Here is a 20645-nt window from a genome sequence, read left to right as displayed (position 1 = left end):
GAGCAAAATCCTGTCTTCCTCTTCACCCCAGCTGAGCATCCCCTCCTCCTCCTCTGCCCCCAGCTCTGGAGGCTGCCATGGTGAAGCAGGGAGGAGGCAGAATTGCCTCCCAGTGTTGCTGGGGCTGGTGGGGATTGTGGCAGGTTGTCCCCAGGGCTGTGTGTGGTGGAGATGGTGCTGGGTCTGAAGGGCTGGATGAGTGTGGGCTGAGGGAAGGGATGTGCAGGTACCGATTGGGGTGGGGAGCTGAGAAGTTGGGGGTCCAAGAAAGGAAGGCATGTTGGGGAAGGGAAGGAAGGATGCTGGGGAGCAGGTTGGGATCCCAGCACCCAGAACAGGACGATGGTAGGATTACACCAAGCTTTTGCAAGGTGGGAGAGTCATCCATCCCAACGCAAACCCAATTCCCACTCCCTGCCAGAGAAACCCAGCTCACCTCCCTCCGCTGGAGTGTGGCCTCGGTGGCCAAGGTCCCCTCATCCTCATGGGCTGGGGGACAGTAGCTATACAGAAGTGACAGCTGGTAGGAAACACAGGACACATTTGCACAAGGCTTTGTGTTTCATTTACATTATCAAAGAGACCGGTTGGCGGGGTTGAGTCACAAGCAGAAAAAAGCATTGCTTCGAAGTTACGGATGGCTTCTACAAAGCAATAACGTGAAACACTCATTTCTGCCCTGCAGAAATCCTCTTGGGACAGGGCTGAAACAAAGCAGTAAGGTTGCCAGTAGGATCAGCTGCAGGGCGAGTCGGATGGTACAGGCAGCACCCGGCGGACAGATGGCCGAGTTCTGCACTGCTCACGAAGGATCTTCCTCGGTGGGACTTGGCACAGGAGAAAAAGTGCCGCTGGGCTGCAGATGACAGATCACCCTGTGGGGATAACGAACACAGTTTGGCCAGGATGTCCTCATTCCTGGCTTGGTTTCCTCCAAAATGAGGGTTAACATTGTAAAGTCCCTATTAGTGCTCCCTGTTGTTGCTGTCACCTTTCTACGCTCTCCATTTCACTACAAGGACCTTGACTGTGAGCCCCAACTCTGGTGAGCCACAGGGATGTGTCCCTCAGGGATGAAAGTCCCACCATCACGGAGGATGGGTTTGCTTTCCAGGCTATGGAAAGATTGAAGTGTCTGAGCCGTTTGCAGGTGGCATGTAAAATTTAGACATTTGGAGACCTGAAAGTGCCAAATTGCTCCCTAAAAATGACTCTGTTGTGTTTTCCATCAGAAAAAAAAAGAGAAACGGCTGGAGCACCAGTGTCTGGCAGCTCTGGAGTGCAGAGGTCAGGGTCCTCCAACCACCCTGCCCTTTTGTCCCTGGGATCTTTTGTCTCTGCCCAGCAGCAGCCAGACATTGCCTATGCTGCAATGAGCCTTGGGGGCAACGCGGAGCTCACAAAGCCACCTTTGTTCAGTGGCACAGCTTGCACCAGTGGGCAATTGAGAAAGACAAATCCAGGAGGATGTATCTGTTGAGCAATGAAGTGCAGACTCATAACTCCTGGGATTTGGGGTGTGATGCAAACATCAGAAAGCGACCCAGCTATGGGGCAAGAGGACAAAGTGTGTTACCCCTCAGCCAGCTCCTCCTTGGCACAGCATCTCCCCAAGCTCTTACCTCAGAGGCTGGGGATGCAGGCTCAAGAGCTGGACTGATCTTCACTGAGGCTGATCTGCTCCAGGATCTGGCTGTACCTCCGGGTCAGGGCTTTGGTGTTTTTGGTGAGGTCTGTCAGAACTTGCTGCAAGCCATTGACGTGATGGGACAGGCGCTCCTCCAGATTGCTGTCTGCACCCTCATCTAAGGCTGTATCAGCATCGGTGCCAGGCAGGCTCTGGTCATTGACGGAGGCCAGCCCTTTCTCCACCACGGGCTTGATGGCCTTGAGGAGCTGGTAGCGCTCGTAGAGGTCCGCGCGGCCGCCCGTGGCCGGGGCCGCCCCCTCCTGCTGCGGGAAGACCCCTCGGAGCAGGCTGGGGAACATCACCTCCTGCTCCATCTTCTGGGTGGCCGAGAAGTACTGCTCCATGGCCCCGCTCCCGCGGCTCCGGCAGCGCCGCTCTGCTCCCTTCTTGGGGTGCCGCCCGCTCCCCGTCCCCGCCGAGGGCTTTTTATGCGGGACCGGGGCACGTCCCTCCTCCGCTGTCCTCTCCTGCCAGCCTGGAGCCGGGCTGGACGGCCGTGGGGCCGGGCTTGGCTCCAGCCCAGCTGGGGCTCGGCCACGCCATGACCCTGGCTCTCTGCGATCCGTCCCGGTCCGGCCTCCCGCAGCCTTGGCCCCAGCTGGACGGGGTCCTGCCGCGTCCCCGCGCCGGGTGCTGCGGGGCGGGTGGGAGCGGAGGGGATGGGGACCTCTCCTCTCCTGTCCCCACCATCCCCACTGTTCCTGGGGCACCAGGAGAGTGGGGCCAGATCCTGACCTCCAGTGCAGGCAGCACCATGGGAAAGCTGCCTTGATCTGGGCAGTTTAGAGGAGGGTGGAAGGAGAGCAAGTGACAGGTTTTTCTGGAGAGGGAGACTCCCCCATGAGCCCCATGCCAGCCACCCTCCTTCTTCAGGGCTGGTGCAGGGTCTCACAGAGCCCACCCTTGGCTAATGGCCTTGATAATGAACCCTGCTAAAAGAAGAAGGTGATAATGAACAGACCATACGTGTCTGAAGGGTGTTTGCCCCAAAGCTGGTTATGTTAAGGAGGAGGGTGACCATCAGCTGGATTAAATAGTGACCAGGGGATTACGGAAGGGACTCTGAAAATCCAGAAGGTCTCAGCCCGAAAGGAAGCACGACAGCTCCCAGCGTGAGGGAGAGACCTCGGAGGGGCAATGGCAGGAGTCGAAGCCCGCCGGGCGCTGCCGAAAGCAGCCCTGCTGGCATCCCAACCTCCACACAGGCCTGGCAGAGCATCCTCCTGGTGGGACGCTGCGAGCAGCCTGCAGCCAGAGCTCCTGGACTGACGGCATGGGGGGCACCAGGCGGGCAGAGAGCCGGAGTCGGCGGTGGGGAGGCTGGAAGGCACCGCTGGGGACGGTCGAGTCCAGCCCCCGCTCAAGCAGGGTCAGCGACAGGAGTGTGTCGGGCTGGGTTCTGGGTATCTCCGAGGATGGAGACTCCACCGCCTCCCTGGGCAGCCGGTGGCAGTCTTTGACCACCCGCAGCTTTAGGGGGAAGTAAATCAATAAAGAAGTAAGTAAATGTTTTTCTTAGGTTCAGGTGGGATCTCTTGGACTTCAGTTTGTGCCCATGGCCTCTCGTCCTGTCGCTGGGCACCACTGGGAAGAGCCCGGCTCCACCTTCTCCACGGCCCCATCAGGTCTTCAGACGCGTGGATGAGATCCCCCTGAGCCTTCTCTTCTCCGGGCTGAACAGTCCCAGCTCGCTCAGCCTCTCCTCGTACGGACCATGCTCCGGCTCCTTCATCGCCCTCATGGGCCTCCACGGACTCTCTCCAGCGTGCCCATGTCTCTCGTACTGGGGAGCCGGGACCGGACCCAGCGCCTGGATGTGTCCCACCAGGAGAGAGCAGAGGGGAAGGACCCCTCCCTCCTCCTCCTCCCAGGAGGCCGGTGGCCGTCTTTGCCCTGAGGACGCCGTGCTGGCTCGTGGCCACCTTGGCCACCCAGGGAGCCAGGCCGGGGGGGCGCGGGTGCGAATTCGTGGGGTGCTTTCCCGCCGGCACCCACCTGAGTGGGCAATAGGCAGCGGCAGGGGGTACAGCTGAGGCCAGAGCCCCCCGAATCCAAAGGCAGGGGTGTGCAGGCAGGGAACCTGCCCTCCCGCGAGGGGTGGGGGTGCTGGCAGCCCACCCGTACTTGGGGGCGGTGGGGGACCTCTTGGGACTGGGTAGAGAAGGGTACCTGGGATTCCTTACGTGTGTAACGTTTTGGGTCAAAACCGCGCTTCGCCTCCTGTCTTCCCGATACCGAGCCTGGGTGCCCAGGTCACCGCTTTCTGCTGAACTGGATGTCGTTAGGCAGATATAAATAACCTGCCGCAATCCTGACCTGCTCCAAGGATGTGAACGGAAAAGTTTGTTTCCCCGTGGCAGCTGGCAGCGGTGCCGGTGCTCCGGGAGCCTTTCCAGGGCAGCGCAGAGCCAGCATCCCCCTGCCACGCTGGAGAGGGCTGGATCCGCCCCGTCTGCCCTCGTCCTGCCGGGGACCTGGGCTGCGTTTTTTTAAGGACAAAGACCTTTTCCGTGACGATCTCGCCTCCCTTATCAGCCCTGTCCAACAGCGGTGGCCAGCAGCAGGGCACCGTCGGGGCTTGACGCATCCCCGGGGCAGCGTGAGGCAATGCCCTGCAATCGGAGCAGGCAGAAGTTTCCTACGAGGCGGCAGCGTCGGGGCCGGCTGGACAGACAGGAGCTCGCAGAGAGGGGCCTGGGCGTGCTGGGGGATTGCAAGCGGACCGTCAGTCGCCAGCGTGTCCTTTCAGGTGTCTCACGCCACACAGCTTTTCTGGGAACGTCTCCCATCAGTCACGTTCAAGAGCGGTGCTGAGCGCTTCCCTGGCTGTCCCGCTGTGATACTTCCCCGGGCACCACCAGCCCCTCCAGCTGCCCGGTGCTCAGCCCGAGCCAAAAGCCATTGACGGAGGTGACCGCACTGTGACCGCCGTCTTCTCCAGGTGACAGAAGTCCCGTCCCTGAGCTCCAGCCAGGTGGGCCACCAGCGGGACATCACCTCCTCTGTGGTCCTCACCTCACCGGGAACCGACGTCCCTCCATTCCTCACGGCTCAACACCCGGCTCTGCCACCAGCATGGAGGCAGAGGAGCTCCAGAGGTCTTCTGGAGTCCCCAAGTCCACCTTCCAGCTCCACTTCTGCCATGGCACGAACCGTCGCACCGCAGCGGGAGGTGGCTTTGCACTGGGGACGGCCTCGGCCTCTCCCAGTATCGCCCTGGTGCTCCCTTTTCTCTGGATAAGAAGAGACTTCAACTTTGCCCACGCTGAGGAGGCAAAGATCTGCTCTGAAGTCCTCACGCTGGCTGGAGGCACTTGTGTTTCCCCACGTTTTGGGGCACTTCGTGCTCGGCAGCTGCTTTCACAGAAAAGCAAGGCTTTGGGGCCGTGGTGCAACGAGCTCCTTGGGTCTCTGTGGCCACAGACGTGGTGTTTGGGCAAGCCTCCCCGCTGACCCACCACCCTCTTGGGGAGCAGGTCCCCCGCCACGGCTTGGGAGGGGGGAAAATGCCACCACGCGTGTCTCCGAGTGTCCCCATGTTGTCCCCAGCACCTCTTGCTGTCAGATCTCCCATGCCTCTGAGTCCTCCGAGCCCCCCGGGACTGCTCTTGTCCTCGCTTGAACCTGACCGGGACAATTTCAGATGTGAGGCGGCTCTGGATCTGGCCCCAGCAGACCCCTCCAGAGCCCCTGGCCCCCTCGCTGGCCACTCGGCCACTGGTGGCTGGACAGCCCGTCCCTGCTGCCCGTGCTCGGGGAGGACAAGCTGAAGCCAGCGTGATCTCAACAGCCAGGAGAAACGGCCTGAAGGAGCGAGAGGAGATGGGACCCTCCACCGTAACCCCAAGATTTGTGTCGGGACGTGGGGCTGGGGTCCCGGGGGCAGCTGCTTTCCGTAGGCGCTGAGACCTGCAGCTCTGCTGGCCCCTGGGGACGGTCCCCAGGCTCAGCCCCGCTTGGGGCAGCTCCAGGGCAGAAACCCCTGACGAGCAGGAGAAAGGCACGGGGAGCTGTGGGGCACGGGGCAGCACCAGCAGTGGTGGGACAACCCGGGGAGAGCTCTGAAGAGAATGCTGAACCTGGTGACTGTCTCCAGCACGGGTCGGCGTCTCCCACCCTCCCTGCTAGGTACACAGCAGCAGGCTTCAAGAAGAAGTTTCTTCGCTCTGAGGGTGGTGAGGCGCTGGCACAGGTTGCCCAGAGAAGTTGTACGTTCCCCAAACCTGGCAGTGTTCAAGCTCGGCTTGGACGGGGCTTTGAGCAAGCTGGTCTAGGGGAAGGTGTCCCTGTCCGTGGCAGGGGGCTGGACCAGACGGTCTCAGAAGGTCCCTTCCAGCCCAAACCACCCTGTGACAACTCGTTGTCCCTTCAAGTTCCCCATCACTGCACTGGAAAGTCCCCTCCCAGCCGAGGCCCTGTACCCCTGCCCCATGCCGGGGCACTCTCCAAGGCCTCCAGCCGGCAGAAAGCCCCACACTGACAATGGTTTACAGCGCTCGTTTTATTAGCAAAGAGTGGGGAAACACCCCTCGGAGTCCAGGTACCAGCTGGAAAAGGGCTCGGCAGCCGCAGGGGACCGCCGGAGGTCGGGGCCACCGCCTTCGTGCCGCTCTTTGAAAATAAAGAGGAGGGCACGAGCCTGCGACTGTCCCAGCGGACCTCCCAGCACCACCAGATGCTTCTTCCTACGAGGATACGGCACCGGCTGGTTCTCGGGCGGTCGCAGCCGTCGCCGGCGTGCGGTGCCGGCGCTGGGAGATCAGCTGCCGCGGCGCGGGGAGGGCGAGCGGGGCTGGGGGAGAGCCCGCGGCGGTCGATGGTCGGCGACGGGGACGTCCTCTCCTTCGTGCCGCCAGCGCTCATCCTGCAACAGCAGTTGTCCTTAACCCCGAGGCCATCCCCGGGACATACCCGCTCCACCAGCCCGGGGGCCGCAGACCCGGAATCCCCGGAGCCTGCGCACGGAGGGACGGATGGGACGAGTCCTCTCCTTCGGCACAGAGACGGCGATCTGCGGCACCGGAGGGGACGGCCCGCATTTCAAGGCGCTCCCCGGTAGATCCCCACCCCTGCGGAGCGGCGGACCTCTCCGGGGACATCGGCCGCCCCTCGCGCCGCGGCCCCGGGCTCCGCGTCCCCCCAGCTCTTACCTGTCGTCTGGGGCAGGGTCACCAGCTGGGCTGCCCCTCGCTGGGGCTGATCTGCTCCAGGATCTGGCTGTACCTCCGGGTCAGGGCGTTGGTGTCCCTGGTGAGGTGGGTGAGGACCTGCTGCAAGCCGGCCAGGTGGTGGGACAGGCGCTCCTCCAGCTGGGCGTCCACGGCGTCGGCGTCGGCCGAGGACGCGTCGGCGTCGGCGTCGGCAGCGCTGGGGCTCTGGTCGGTGACGGAGGCCAGCCCTTTCTCCACCACGGGCTTGATGGCCTTGAGGAGCTGGTAGCGCTCGTAGAGGTCCGCGCGGCCGCCCGTGGCCGGGGCCGCCCCCTCCTGCTGCGGGAAGACCCCTCGGAGCAGGCTGGGGAACATCACCTCCTGCTCCATCTTCTGGGTGGCCGAGAAGTACTGCTCCATGGCCCCGCTCCCGCGGCTCCGGCAGCGCCGCTCTGCTCCCTTCTTGGGGTGCCGCCCGCTCCCCGTCCCCGCCGAGGGCTTTTTATGCGGGACCGGGGCACGTCCCTCCTCCGCTGTCCTCTCCTGCCAGCCTGGAGCCGGGCTGGACGGCCGTGGGGCCGGGCTTGGCTCCAGCCCAGCTGGGGCTCGGCCACGCCGCGGCCCTGGCTCTCTGCGATCCGTCCCGGTCCGGCCTCCCGCGGCCTTGGCCCCAGCTGGACGGGGTCCTGCCGCGTCCCCGCGCCGGGCGCTGCGGGGTGGGTGGGAGCAGAGGGGACGGGGACCTCTCCTCTCCTGTCCTGCCCCAGCCCCAGCCCCCGACATCTCCATTCCCGGGGGAGCGTGGGGCCAGATCCTGCCCCTCGGTGCGGGCAGCAGTGCTGCCGGGGGGGCTGTTGCCTCTCCCCCCTCCTTGCTGCCACGCTCTCAGGACGTGAACCCTCCGCCGACGTTGAGCAACCCTCTTCTGCAGACGTACGGAAAAGTTCCATCGGGGATGTGCTGCAATGTGGGGTCCCACGTGGGGGCCTGGGACAGAGGAGCCAGCTGATGCCCAGCCATGGGGGTCTCCAAAAACATCCCCTTCCCCTGGGCTTTCCCCCAGCCAGGCAGGGACGGGTTCAGGGACCTGACACCACGATGTGAAACTCCCGTGGTGGCGGCACGGAGCCATTGCTGCCCGTGGGGGCGTGCGGACAGGGCCACCCCCCGCTGCCCCCATCCCAGGGCAGAGGCTATGGCCGGGCAACGGCCCGTCCCCGCGTGTCCCTGCGGCGTGTGGCAATCGGGGAAAATTGTTCTATTTCGGGAAAGGCCACAGGGTCCGTCGTCCCTTTTGCAACCCTCGGTGGTGGCAGCTTTCCCATCGCCCCTCCACGTCCCAGCCAGGTGCCCACCCTGCCGCCTGCCCTCTCACCCCCCAGTCCCGTCCCCAGCGCCCCTCTTGTCCCTTACTGGGTGCCCCCGTCACCTCTGCTGTGTCCTGCTGTGGGACCCAGCGCTACGCTGAGGTGTGTGGGTGCTTCTGGCCACGTGCAGGGAGCTCAGCCAGGTTTTGTGGCTGGACCACTGTGGAGCTGCTGGGATGTGCAGGGACATTGCAGGGCTCCTGGGGCAGAGGGAGACGGGGGACACTCTGTCCCCCCTGCTCCTTTTTTTTGGCTTTGGCATCATCCTCCCGAGCTGACACAGCGCTTGGGGCAGAACGTCAGGGGTTTACATGGGCTCTGCAGCCCCAGGTCGCTCCCCAAATCCCTGTCGTTGGGACATGAATCATTCCCAAACCCTCCCCATGCCTCCAGGGACCCCATCAGATAAAAATGGGCCCCCCTCATCCTGCTGGGAGAGACTGGGGCGGGGGAATCACCACCACTGGCAGCGATGGCAGGAGCAGGGGGAGAGGGGCCGGGGCTGGAGCCCGGCACGGCCACCGTGAGGCTGTGGCACGGCTGGGGCTGGGCTGAGCCAAAATGGGGCACCCAGCGCCAGTGGGGGGTCCAGGGGAGGCCGCTCAGGAACGTTGGAGCCCTTGGGAGATGCAATGAGATCCACGGGTCTCTGCAGCTGCAGACCCAGTGTTTGGGCAAGCCTCCTCTCAGCCCACCATCCTCCTGGGGAGTCCATCCCCAGCCACAGCTCACGAGGGGGGTTGGAAATGCCACCACACACGTGCCCCCAAATGTCCCTGTGTCATCCCGAGCATCTCCTGCTGTCACATCCCTGCCGTGGCACCACCGGGAGAACCACCGAGAGAGCGTAGCCCTGCCCTGGGCTGAGCTCCAGGCAGAGCTGGAGGTGGTGGGTCAGAGACGTCCCCACGGGCCGAGAACATGCCTGGGGAGGGAACGCATGTCCTGGGGAGTCGTGGCACCGAGCCCCCTGCCAGGGGCTGGCTGGGGTGACAACTGCCTACATGTCCCCACGGGGAAGGACATCTCCCAGCAGATACCTGGCTGGGACATGGAGGGGGGGGAGGGCAGTGGGAGAGCTGCCACCACCGAGGGTTGCAAAAGGGCCAAGGGACCTTGCGGCCTTTCCCCAAATAGAACAAATCTTCCCCGATTGCCACACACGCAGGGACATGCGGTGCTGGCTGTTGCCCCAGCCGTGGCCTCTGCCCCACTGAGGGGGCAGTGGGGGAGATGGCGGCCCCGTCTGCGCTCCCCCGTGGGAAGCAACAGCTCCGTGCCACGTGCCAAAATAGCAGTTTCACATTGCGGCATTTCATCCCATACCTGTCCCAGGGATCCCAGGTGGGACACCACGCAGTGGTTCATGCCCAGTGAGATTTTCCACACGGGCGGCTGCAACCGCCACCTCCAGGGAGCAGTTGCGGACAGAAGAACTGGTTGCTCAACGTCGGCGGAGGGTTCACGTCCCGAGAGCGTGGCAGCAAGGAGGGGGGAGAGGCAACAGCCCCCCGGCAGCACTGCTGCCCGCACCGAGGGGCAGGATCTGGCCCCACGCTCCCCCGGGAATGGAGATGTCGGGGGCTGGGGCTGGGGCAGGACAGGAGAGGAGAGGTCCCCGTCCCCTCCGCTCCCACCCACCCCGCAGCGCCCGGCGCGGGGACGCGGCAGGACCCCGTCCAGCTGGGGCCAAGGCCGCGGGAGGCCGGACCGGGACGGATCGCAGAGAGCCAGGGCCGCGGCGTGGCCGAGCCCCAGCTGGGCTGGAGCCAAGCCCGGCCCCACGGCCGTCCAGCCCGGCTCCAGGCTGGCAGGAGAGGACAGCGGAGGAGGGACGTGCCCCGGTCCCGCATAAAAAGCCCTCGGCGGGGACGGGGAGCGGGCGGCACCCCAAGAAGGGAGCAGAGCGGCGCTGCCGGAGCCGCGGGAGCGGGGCCATGGAGCAGTACTTCTCGGCCACCCAGAAGATGGAGCAGGAGGTGATGTTCCCCAGCCTGCTCCGAGGGGTCTTCCCGCAGCAGGAGGGGGCGGCCCCGGCCACGGGCGGCCGCGCGGACCTCTACGAGCGCTACCAGCTCCTCAAGGCCATCAAGCCCGTGGTGGAGAAAGGGCTGGCCTCCGTCACCGACCAGAGCCCCAGCGCTGCCGACGCCGACGCCGACGCGTCCTCGGCCGACGCCGACGCCGTGGACGCCCAGCTGGAGGAGCGCCTGTCCCACCACCTGGCCGGCTTGCAGCAGGTCCTCACCCACCTCACCAGGGACACCAACGCCCTGACCCGGAGGTACAGCCAGATCCTGGAGCAGATCAGCCCCAGCGAGGGGCAGCCCAGCTGGTGACCCTGCCCCAGACGACAGGTAAGAGCTGGGGGGACGCGGAGCCCGGGGCCGCGGCGCGAGGGGCGGCCGATGTCCCCGGAGAGGTCCGCCGCTCCGCAGGGGTGGGGATCTACCGGGGAGCGCCTTGAAATGCGGGCCGTCCCCTCCGGTGCCGCAGATCGCCGTCTCTGTGCCGAAGGAGAGGACTCGTCCCATCCGTCCCTCCGTGCGCAGGCTCCGGGGATTCCGGGTCTGCGGCCCCCGGGCTGGTGGAGCGGGTATGTCCCGGGGATGGCCTCGGGGTTAAGGACAACTGCTGTTGCAGGATGAGCGCTGGCGGCACGAAGGAGAGGACGTCCCCGTCGCCGACCATCGACCGCCGCGGGCTCTCCCCCAGCCCCGCTCGCCCTCCCCGCGCCGCGGCAGCTGATCTCCCAGCGCCGGCACCGCACGCCGGCGACGGCTGCGACCGCCCGAGAACCAGCCGGTGCCGTATCCTCGTAGGAAGAAGCATCTGGTGGTGCTGGGAGGTCCGCTGGGACAGTCGCAGGCTCGTGCCCTCCTCTTTATTTTCAAAGAGCGGCACGAAGGCGGTGGCCCCGACCTCCGGCGGTCCCCTGCGGCTGCCGAGCCCTTTTCCAGCTGGTACCTGGACTCCGAGGGGTGTTTCCCCACTCTTTGCTAATAAAACGAGCGCTGTAAACCATTGTCAGTGTGGGGCTTTCTGCCGGCTGGAGGCCTTGGAGAGTGCCCCGGCATGGGGCAGGGGTACAGGGCCTCGGCTGGGAGGGGACTTTCCAGTGCAGTGATGGGGAACTTGAAGGGACAACGAGTTGTCACAGGGTGGTTTGGGCTGGAAGGGACCTTCTGAGACCGTCTGGTCCAGCCCCCTGCCACGGACAGGGACACCTTCCCCTAGACCAGCTTGCTCAAAGCCCCGTCCAAGCCGAGCTTGAACACTGCCAGGTTTGGGGAACGTACAACTTCTCTGGGCAACCTGTGCCAGCGCCTCACCACCCTCAGAGCGAAGAAACTTCTTCTTGAAGCCTGCTGCTGTGTACCTAGCAGGGAGGGTGGGAGACGCCGACCCGTGCTGGAGACAGTCACCAGGTTCAGCATTCTCTTCAGAGCTCTCCCCGGGTTGTCCCACCACTGCTGGTGCTGCCCCGTGCCCCACAGCTCCCCGTGCCTTTCTCCTGCTCGTCAGGGGTTTCTGCCCTGGAGCTGCCCCAAGCGGGGCTGAGCCTGGGGACCGTCCCCAGGGGCCAGCAGAGCTGCAGGTCTCAGCGCCTACGGAAAGCAGCTGCCCCCGGGACCCCAGCCCCACGTCCCGACACAAATCTTGGGGTTACGGTGGAGGGTCCCATCTCCTCTCGCTCCTTCAGGCCGTTTCTCCTGGCTGTTGAGATCACGCTGGCTTCAGCTTGTCCTCCCCGAGCACGGGCAGCAGGGACGGGCTGTCCAGCCACCAGTGGCCGAGTGGCCAGCGAGGGGGCCAGGGGCTCTGGAGGGGTCTGCTGGGGCCAGATCCAGAGCCGCCTCACATCTGAAATTGTCCCGGTCAGGTTCAAGCGAGGACAAGAGCAGTCCCGGGGGGCTCGGAGGACTCAGAGGCATGGGAGATCTGACAGCAAGAGGTGCTGGGGACACCATGGGGACACTCGGAGACACGCGTGGTGGCATTTTCCCCCCTCCCAAGCCGTGGCGGGGGACCTGCTCCCCAAGAGGGTGGTGGGTCAGCGGGGAGGCTTGCCCAAACACCACGTCTGTGGCCACAGCGACCCAAGGAGCTCGTTGCACCACGGCCCCAAAGCCTTGCTTTTCTGTGAAAGCAGCTGCCGAGCACGAAGTGCCCCAAAACGTGGGGAAACACAAGTGCCTCCAGCCAGCGTGAGGACTTCAGAGCAGATCTTTGCCTCCTCAGCGTGGGCAAAGTTGAAGTCTCTTCTTATCCAGAGAAAAGGGAGCACCAGGGCGATACTGGGAGAGGCCGAGGCCGTCCCCAGTGCAAAGCCACCTCCCGCTGCGGTGCGACGGTTCGTGCCATGGCAGAAGTGGAGCTGGAAGGTGGACTTGGGGACTCCAGAAGACCTCTGGAGCTCCTCTGCCTCCATGCTGGTGGCAGAGCCGGGTGTTGAGCCGTGAGGAATGGAGGGACGTCGGTTCCCGGTGAGGTGAGGACCACAGAGGAGGTGATGTCCCGCTGGTGGCCCACCTGGCTGGAGCTCAGGGATGGGACTTCTGTCACCTGGAGAAGACGGCGGTCACAGTGCGGTCACCTCCGTCAATGGCTTTTGGCTCGGGCTGAGCACCGGGCAGCTGGAGGGGCTGGTGGTGCCCGGGGAAGTATCACAGCGGGACAGCCAGGGAAGCGCTCAGCACCGCTCTTGAACGTGACTGATGGGAGACGTTCCCAGAAAAGCTGTGTGGCGTGAGACACCTGAAAGGACACGCTGGCGACTGACGGTCCGCTTGCAATCCCCCAGCACGCCCAGGCCCCTCTCTGCGAGCTCCTGTCTGTCCAGCCGGCCCCGACGCTGCCGCCTCGTAGGAAACTTCTGCCTGCTCCGATTGCAGGGCATTGCCTCACGCTGCCCCGGGGATGCGTCAAGCCCCGACGGTGCCCTGCTGCTGGCCACCGCTGTTGGACAGGGCTGATAAGGGAGGCGAGATCGTCACGGAAAAGGTCTTTGTCCTTAAAAAAACGCAGCCCAGGTCCCCGGCAGGACGAGGGCAGACGGGGCGGATCCAGCCCTCTCCAGCGTGGCAGGGGGATGCTGGCTCTGCGCTGCCCTGGAAAGGCTCCCGGAGCACCGGCACCGCTGCCAGCTGCCACGGGGAAACAAACTTTTCCGTTCACATCCTTGGAGCAGGTCAGGATTGCGGCAGGTTATTTATATCTGCCTAACGACATCCAGTTCAGCAGAAAGCGGTGACCTGGGCACCCAGGCTCGGTATCGGGAAGACAGGAGGCGAAGCGCGGTTTTGACCCAAAACGTTACACACGTAAGGAATCCCAGGTACCCTTCTCTACCCAGTCCCAAGAGGTCCCCCACCGCCCCCAAGTACGGGTGGGCTGCCAGCACCCCCACCCCTCGCGGGAGGGCAGGTTCCCTGCCTGCACACCCCTGCCTTCGGATTCGGGGGGCTCTGGCCTCAGCTGTACCCCCTGCCGCTGCCTATTGCCCACTCAGGTGGGTGCCGGTGGGAAAGCACCCCACGAATTCGCACCCGCGCCCCCCCGGCCTGGCTCCCTGGGTGGCCAAGGTGGCCACGAGCCAGCACGGCGTCCTCAGGGCAAAGACGGCCACCGGCCTCCTGGGAGGAGGAGGAGGGAGGGGTCCTTCCCCTCTGCTCTCTCCTGGTGGGACACATCCAGGCGCTGGGTCCGGTCCCGGCTCCCCAGTACGAGAGACATGGGCACGCTGGAGAGAGTCCGTGGAGGCCCATGAGGGCGATGAAGGAGCCGGAGCATGGTCCGTACGAGGAGAGGCTGAGCGAGCTGGGACTGTTCAGCCCGGAGAAGAGAAGGCTCAGGGGGATCTCATCCACGCGTCTGAAGACCTGATGGGGCCGTGGAGAAGGTGGAGCCGGGCTCTTCCCAGTGGTGCCCAGCGACAGGACGAGAGGCCATGGGCACAAACTGAAGTCCAAGAGATCCCACCTGAACCTAAGAAAAACATTTACTTACTTCTTTATTGATTTACTTCCCCCTAAAGCTGCGGGTGGTCAAAGACTGCCACCGGCTGCCCAGGGAGGCGGTGGAGTCTCCATCCTCGGAGATACCCAGAACCCAGCCGGACACGCTCCCGTCGCTGACCCTGCTTGAGCGGGGGCTGGACTCGACCGTCCCCAGCGGTGCCTTCCAGCCTCCCCACCGCCGACTCCGGCTCTCTGCCCGCCTGGTGCCCCCCATGCCGTCAGTCCAGGAGCTCTGGCTGCAGGCTGCTCGCAGCGTCCCACCAGGAGGATGCTCTGCCAGGCCTGTGTGGAGGTTGGGATGCCAGCAGGGCTGCTTTCGGCAGCGCCCGGCGGGCTTCGACTCCTGCCATTGCCCCTCCGAGGTCTCTCCCTCACGCTGGGAGCTGTCGTGCTTCCTTTCGGGCTGAGACCTTCTGGATTTTCAGAGTCCCTTCCGTAATTCCCTGGTCACTATTTAATCCAGCTGATGGTCACCCTCCTCCTTAACATAACCAGCTTTGGGCAGGGACATCTTCCACTAAATCAGGGCAGCCACAGCCCCGTCCAACCTGACCATAACCACTTCAAGGGATCCACAACCTCTCTGGGCAATGTGCTCCAGTGTCTTCCCACCCTCATTGTAAAGACTGTCTTCCTTATGTCAACAGCAACGTCAGCAAAAGCCGATCCTCATTTTCCATGCAGAAAAACGTGTGGATCTGCTGAACACACAGCCCAGACACGTGGCCTCTGCAGGGGGACGCTCGTCCCTGTGCCCTCGAGCAGAGAGGAGGGCCCACAAGGGATGGGACAGAGCGAGGTGAGCCAGCGGCCACAAATGGAGCTCCGCTGGGTTTCACCAGCAGGTCCAAGGAGCTCTGAAGTTCTGCTGAAACATCACCTGAGAGCAGAATCGGTCCCTGTTGACGAGGCAAGGAGAGGGACCCAACCATCCCATACCTCGGCGCAGCACCAGGCTGGAGGCAGGGGTGAGGCAACGGCACCCAGAGCACAGCGAGAAGTATCCCTGGGGAAGAGGAGCTGGAGAGAGCGCTTTGAGACACCGCACAGAGCAGAAAGTCACACCAAGCGCACACGGGGAACGTGGCAGCGCAGGAGGAACCCAAGGCAGGTGCTGAAAAACAGCGCAGAGGTAATTTCATAAAAATCATTCATAACTGGAGCAGCCTCAACTGCAAGTGCATCGAGCTCCAGAGGTGTCGAGCACTCTGCAGTGAAATTCGGAATTGCTGCAGATCCTCAGTGTGTCTGGAACACATTTCGGTTCAGTATGTGGATTTGGGAGCTAACAACCAAGTGAGAAAGTAAAAAGGTTGAATCCTCACCCCCAGCAAAGAAAAAGTAACACAAGAATGCAAAATATAGAGAGGGAATTAATTAAGGAGAGCATCTATTTTCACTAGCAGGACAAAATTAATTTCACAGCAAGCCTTCGGCTACAGTATCTACAGGGGCTGGTCCAGAGCATGTTAGAAAAACGTCAATGAGAAATAAAAAGGAGGAATTCATAGAACTACTTTCTGGGGTTTTTGTAAGATATATACTGCATGAACAATCTTCCCTTTTCACAATTAAAATAAAGTAACTGAAAAAGGGGTGAATCAAAGTTATCATATTACAAACACCAGTCACCTATATATTGATACACCATAATGGAACAGGAGAACAAATAATTAAACACCAAGTATTTAATCATAGGTTTTATTACATGAAAGCAAGTAATGGTTCATTTTCCAAGCCATGGACGGTTGAACAGTTACAGCCAGCCCGCTGAAGTTCTCGGTACAGAATTAGTTCAGTAGATGCACCCTGTGACACATTGCTGCTGGAGAAATCCTCAGCGAACTGGGTGGAAATCCTCCAAAAGCTCTCCTATTCTTTTTTTTTCTACAAAAGGGAATCAGTAGAGTTGCAAAAACCTAATCAGCAATTGAGATAAATTCTGAAGATTTTTAATATTAAGTCTTAAAGTTAACAAAGCCACCAAGATCTGCTTTTTGCTACCAACAGCGCACTATTCGCTTGCTGCATAAACTGAATTCTTAAATTCTTTTCCATACAGCCCCCCACAGATCCCTGCAAAGAGATCTCAATATTAACAGTTCTTTATTTCTACATATGCCTCCCAACATGGGATGATGTGGATTACAATCCAACAGCCAGAGTCACCTAACTGTATTTTATTAGAAAACAGACAATTTTCGCCACAATTTGCCATTGCATTGCTGGGCTTAGTGATTACATTTAGTAAAATGCTGTTCTTCACCAAGGCCCTAAGCCAGCAAGAGCCAACACAGCTTCAGGGTTCCTGACATTTCTATTTATTCTTTTTTCACCTGCTCTGCTTATTTTCTGAATATTCATCACACCGTTTTTTAAATTGACATGCACTGCAATTTTACAAGAACAAACAGTAAAATTGTCATTTTAGAAGAATAACCCCCACTTTTTCTAATTATCATTAGTTTCTTTGTTTTTCCTTCAGCAGCACAAGTTTAGTCTGTGCTTATTTTTTGTCTCTGTCATCTTTATATTAAAAAAAGCTTCTAGGAGGAAGAGTTGGTCATCAAGGCAGCTGATCGGCTCAGTAAAAATAACTATTTTCATATCATAAAATCCTTAACACTGTTGCAATTTAGATTGTGAATAAGCAGGAAAGAGTTAGCGGTCAGTACAGCTTGCCAGAAAAGACCAGACTCTGCAAGCAGCCTAGCAACATCTTTACATATATTAGCACTTGTTAACCGGTACGTTATGGCAGGCTGATGTCTTTCTTAAAATACCAGCTTATAATACCTGCTCCCTTAAAGTCTTCCGGGTGCTGCCTGACGTACTCAAACAACTCTCTGTCCTGTTTGGCATGTATGTACTCCATACGTTTAACGAGGTAATAGCCCACAAACCATCCCACGGTAGCGAGGAGGATCTGGCGGTGAACACCTGCAGCAGGAGGAGGAACGTCACCCTGTCTTAGCCCATCTCCCAGCCCCAGATGGGCCCCCTGCTTTCCCCAGCCCCCCCGACACTTTGGCCCCCCACACCCCAGCTCCTTTCTCCTTGCTTCACCCCCATGGTCAGCCCCCCCCCAGTCCCTACAGCACCCTCACCTGCAGGCCCCCCAGAGAGACCCCACCTTTCCTCTGGGCTCCCTCCCCTTCCTGCCCCCCCATATCCCTCAGAGAGTCACCCCAAATCCCACCCCACCCCCCTCCTTCCCCAGCCCCCTCCCATCTGGCCCCTGCCAACAGACCCCTCACCCCAGGGTCCCCTCCCCTTGTATCCCCCCCCCCCCCGAGTCACACCAAATCCCCCAGAGCACTCCCTTTCCCCCCCCATCCCTTCCGGCCCCTCACCCCAGCACCCCCTTCCCTTGTATCCCTCACAGACTCACCCCAAATCCCACAGAGCACCCCCTTTCCCCCCCATCCCTTCCAGCCCCTCACCCCAGGGCCCCCTCTCTTTCTCCCTGCTCCTGTATCCCTCACAGAGTCACCCCAAATCCCACGGAGCACCCCCTTTCCCCCCCCATCCCTTCCAGCCCCTCACCCCAGGGCCCCCTCTCTTTCTCCCTGCTCCTGTATCCCTCACAGAGTCACCCCAAATCCCACAGAGCACCCCCTTTCCCCCCCCCCATCCCTTCCAGCCCCTCACCCCAGGGCTCCCTCCCTTTCTCCCTGCTCCTGTATCCCTCACAGAGTCACCCCAAATCCCACAGAGCACCCCCTTTCCCCCCCCATCCCTTCCAGCCCCTCACCCCAGGGCTCCCTCCCTTTCTCCCTGCTCCTGTATCCCTCACAGAGTCACCCCAAATCCCACGGAGCACCCCCTTTCCCCCCCCCCCATCCCTTCCAGCCCCTCACCCCAGGGCTCCCTCCCTTTCTCCCTGCTCCTGTATCCCTCACAGAGTCACCCCAAATCCCACAGAGCACCCCCTTTCCCCCCCCATCCCTTCCAGCCCCTCACCCCAGGGCCCCCTCTCTTTCTCCCTGCTCCTGTATCCCTCACAGAGTCACCCCAAATCCCACGGAGCACCCCCTTTCCCCCCCTATCCCTTCCAGCCCCTCACCCCAGGGCCCCCTCTCTTTCTCCCTGCTCCTGTATCCCTCACAGAGTCACCCCAAATCCCACGGAGCACCCCCTTTCCCCCCCCCATCCCTTCCAGCCCCTCACCCCAGGGCTCCCTCCCTTTCTCCCTGCTCCTGTATCTCTCACAGAGTCACCCCAAATCCCACGGAGCACCCCCTTTCTCCCCCCCATCCCTTCCAGCCCCTCACCCCAGGGCTCCCTCCCTTTCTCCCTGCTCCTGTATCCCTCACAGAGTCACCCCAAATCCCACGGAGCACCCCCTTTCCCCCCCCCATCCCTTCCAGCCCCTCACCCCAGGGCCCCCTCTCTTTCTCCCTGCTCCTGTATTCCTCACAGAGTCACCCCAAATCCCACGGAGCACCCCCTTTCCCCCCCCCCTCATCCCTTCCATCCCCTCACCTCAGGGCTCCCTCCCCTTGTATCCCCCCCAAAATCGCACAGAGCACCCCCTTTCCCCCTCCCATCCCCTCACCCCAGGGCCCCCTCCCCTGCTCCCGTATCCCTCACAGTCACCCCAAATCCCACACACGCCGGTCCCCAGCCCCCCAAACCCCTCTAACCCCCCCAGCCCCTCACCTCAGGGCTACCTCCTCTTCCCTCCCCGCCTCCATATCCCACACAATCACCCCAAACCCCCACACACACCCCCCTCCCCAGCCCCTCACCTCAGGGCTTCCCGCCCTCCCCTCCCGCCATTCCCACCTCCCTCCCAGCCCCGCCGCACCGGATCGGATGACGGGACGCTTGTTGAAGCTGTTATCCAGCATTGCCGCGACCCAGCCGGTGAAACCCAGCCAGACCGAGCCCTTATTGACGAGGGGAGGCGGCGGCAACGACCGCGACTCGTCCGGGAGGAACACCATGGCGGCCGGCCCGCCGAAGGTGACCGGTCGGAGCGGTGCGGCAGCGCGTTCGCTCCGCCGCCGCCACCGCAGCCGCGCACTCGGGTTCCGCCGCCCTGCCCGGCTTTTAGGGATTTCGCCAAAAAAAAACCCCCAAACCGCTCACAAACCCACCCTCCGGATCGGCCGGCTTTACCCGGGATCGGGCGGGGGTTCCCGCAGGCCTGAGGCCGCTGGGTGACGCGGCTCGGCCCCACTGGCCACAGGGAGGGTGGTCTGTCGTTCAATTAGGGTTTTAATTAAACCCTGAAATCAAAACCAATTCCTTTTCAGAGCTCTTCCTGCCAACAGATTAAAGACTAACACCTACCCCGTTGTTATTCTTTTTTAATTACTATAAAATCACATTAAACCCAGTGTAACAGTACCAGGATTGACATAACCATTAAAAACACCTTTGAACACATCACAGGTCCCAAAGGATTCCCAGCCTCTTTCCTAAAAAAAAAAATTATTATTCAGCTTTTCTCCACACAGGAGGAGGTTGGGCTGTCACCACTCCTTAGCGGGAGATGCCGAAGTTGAGGCAGGAGTCCTTGGAGGATTTCAGCTCAATTTGCAAAGGCACTGCTGGAGAAGAGCACAGAGAGGTTTTTGTCAGTATATTACCATTCCCCTATGCAGGATAGCACCCATAGACAGATAAATATGAGCATTATAGGTGTCCAACCCTGCCCAGAACTTTGAGGCTTAGATGGAACGTAGAACAGAGGTGGAAGCTGTACCAAGGCACTGCCAGCAGTTACAGCAGCTAAAAAGACCATGGCAAAGTAGTTAATGCAGTAAAAAAAAAAAGGCAGGAACTAATAGAAAGTAATGAAAAAAACAGTGAAAAAAGTCTGAAAATGAGCTTGCTGGCTGTGAAAAGTTTAAATATACAAGTTTTGTGCTTATGCAAATGGCCACAGCAACTGCTCTACTACCCACCCACTGTCCTAACAAGAGCTGCACTCTATTTTGACATCCAAAATATTCAAAGACGAGACAGAGTGTAACCATCCCATGGGCTGACCCTTCCGGGGGGCGTGTGTCACATTCTGCAACTAACATGGAAGAAATTTCAAGAACTGCTGGGGGGGGGGGGGGGCAAAATCCATCCCCTCCCAGTTTCATGTGTCAGAGCTGGGCTCCAAACCAGACCCCCATTGCTAGAGCAAAATTGTTTAGGGACCATTCCATAGGGTTTAAAAAAAGTGCAACAATGAACTGCATCAAGCTGTAGGTAACTGCTGTCTTCAAGGGTACGCGATTCTGCCGAGGCAGAACACGATATCCTTCCTCCTCAGTTTACTAGAGGAACTGTGGACATGTGGTCTTTTGCCATAGTTGCAGAAGTTTACATGAATTGCAAATAAATATGATTATCCAGCCACATTATCCCATACACTTAATGGCATTAAAAAATTTCCTTTCAGAAGCATGCCTCAATC

The 20645-nt window shown here is 61.0% G+C and overlaps 3 protein-coding genes across 3 annotated transcripts; 1 reads left to right on the top strand and 2 right to left on the bottom strand.

The window, feature by feature from the left end:
* Positions 1-6226: 6226 nt before the first annotated feature.
* On the bottom strand, positions 6227-7308 carry LOC126048317 (thyroid hormone-inducible hepatic protein-like). The gene is made up of 2 exons (XM_049823170.1): positions 6841-7308; positions 6227-6554 (listed from the first exon to the last, which is right to left on the bottom strand). The coding sequence occupies exon 1, from the start codon at positions 7258-7260 to the stop codon at positions 6859-6861; it is 402 nt and encodes a 133-aa protein (XP_049679127.1). The 5' UTR covers positions 7261-7308; the 3' UTR covers positions 6227-6554; positions 6841-6858.
* A 2788-nt stretch (positions 7309-10096) lies between these two features.
* LOC126048316 (thyroid hormone-inducible hepatic protein-like) lies at positions 10097-11178 on the top strand. The gene is made up of 2 exons (XM_049823169.1): positions 10097-10564; positions 10851-11178. Exon 1 carries the CDS (start codon positions 10145-10147, stop codon positions 10544-10546), a length of 402 nt encoding a protein of 133 aa, XP_049679126.1. The 5' UTR covers positions 10097-10144; the 3' UTR covers positions 10547-10564; positions 10851-11178.
* A 4734-nt stretch (positions 11179-15912) lies between these two features.
* NDUFC2 (NADH:ubiquinone oxidoreductase subunit C2) lies at positions 15913-19274 on the bottom strand. Its single transcript, XM_049823119.1, has 3 exons — positions 19038-19274; positions 17024-17167; positions 15913-16114 (listed from the first exon to the last, which is right to left on the bottom strand). Exons 1-3 carry the CDS (start codon positions 19174-19176, stop codon positions 16065-16067), a joined length of 333 nt encoding a protein of 110 aa, XP_049679076.1. The 5' UTR covers positions 19177-19274; the 3' UTR covers positions 15913-16064.
* Between the last annotated feature and the right edge of the window lie 1371 nt (positions 19275-20645).

Source organism: Accipiter gentilis, chromosome 19 (genome assembly GCF_929443795.1).
Source record: "Accipiter gentilis chromosome 19, bAccGen1.1, whole genome shotgun sequence".
Taxonomy (NCBI): domain Eukaryota; kingdom Metazoa; phylum Chordata; class Aves; order Accipitriformes; family Accipitridae; genus Astur; species Astur gentilis.
This window is presented reverse-complemented; position numbering and strand designations above follow the sequence as displayed.

What these genes read in the sequence shown, in the direction of transcription:
- LOC126048317 (XM_049823170.1), bottom strand. Translation starts at nt 7,260, where the DNA reads ATGGAGCAGTACTTCTCGGCCACCCAGAAGATGGAGCAGGAGGTGATG.
- NDUFC2 (XM_049823119.1), bottom strand. Translation starts at nt 19,176, where the DNA reads ATGGTGTTCCTCCCGGACGAGTCGCGGTCGTTGCCGCCGCCTCCCCTC. An exon ending in GCGTCCCGTCATCCGATCCG is followed by an intron (nt 17,168 to 19,037) that starts GTGCGGCGGGGC and finishes CTCCTGCTGCAG; the next exon opens with GTGTTCACCGCCAGATCCTC. An exon ending in GGAAGACTTTAAGGGAGCAG is followed by an intron (nt 16,115 to 17,023) that starts GTATTATAAGCT and finishes TCCCTTTTGTAG; the next exon opens with AAAAAAAAAGAATAGGAGAG.
- LOC126048316 (XM_049823169.1), top strand. Translation starts at nt 10,145, where the DNA reads ATGGAGCAGTACTTCTCGGCCACCCAGAAGATGGAGCAGGAGGTGATG.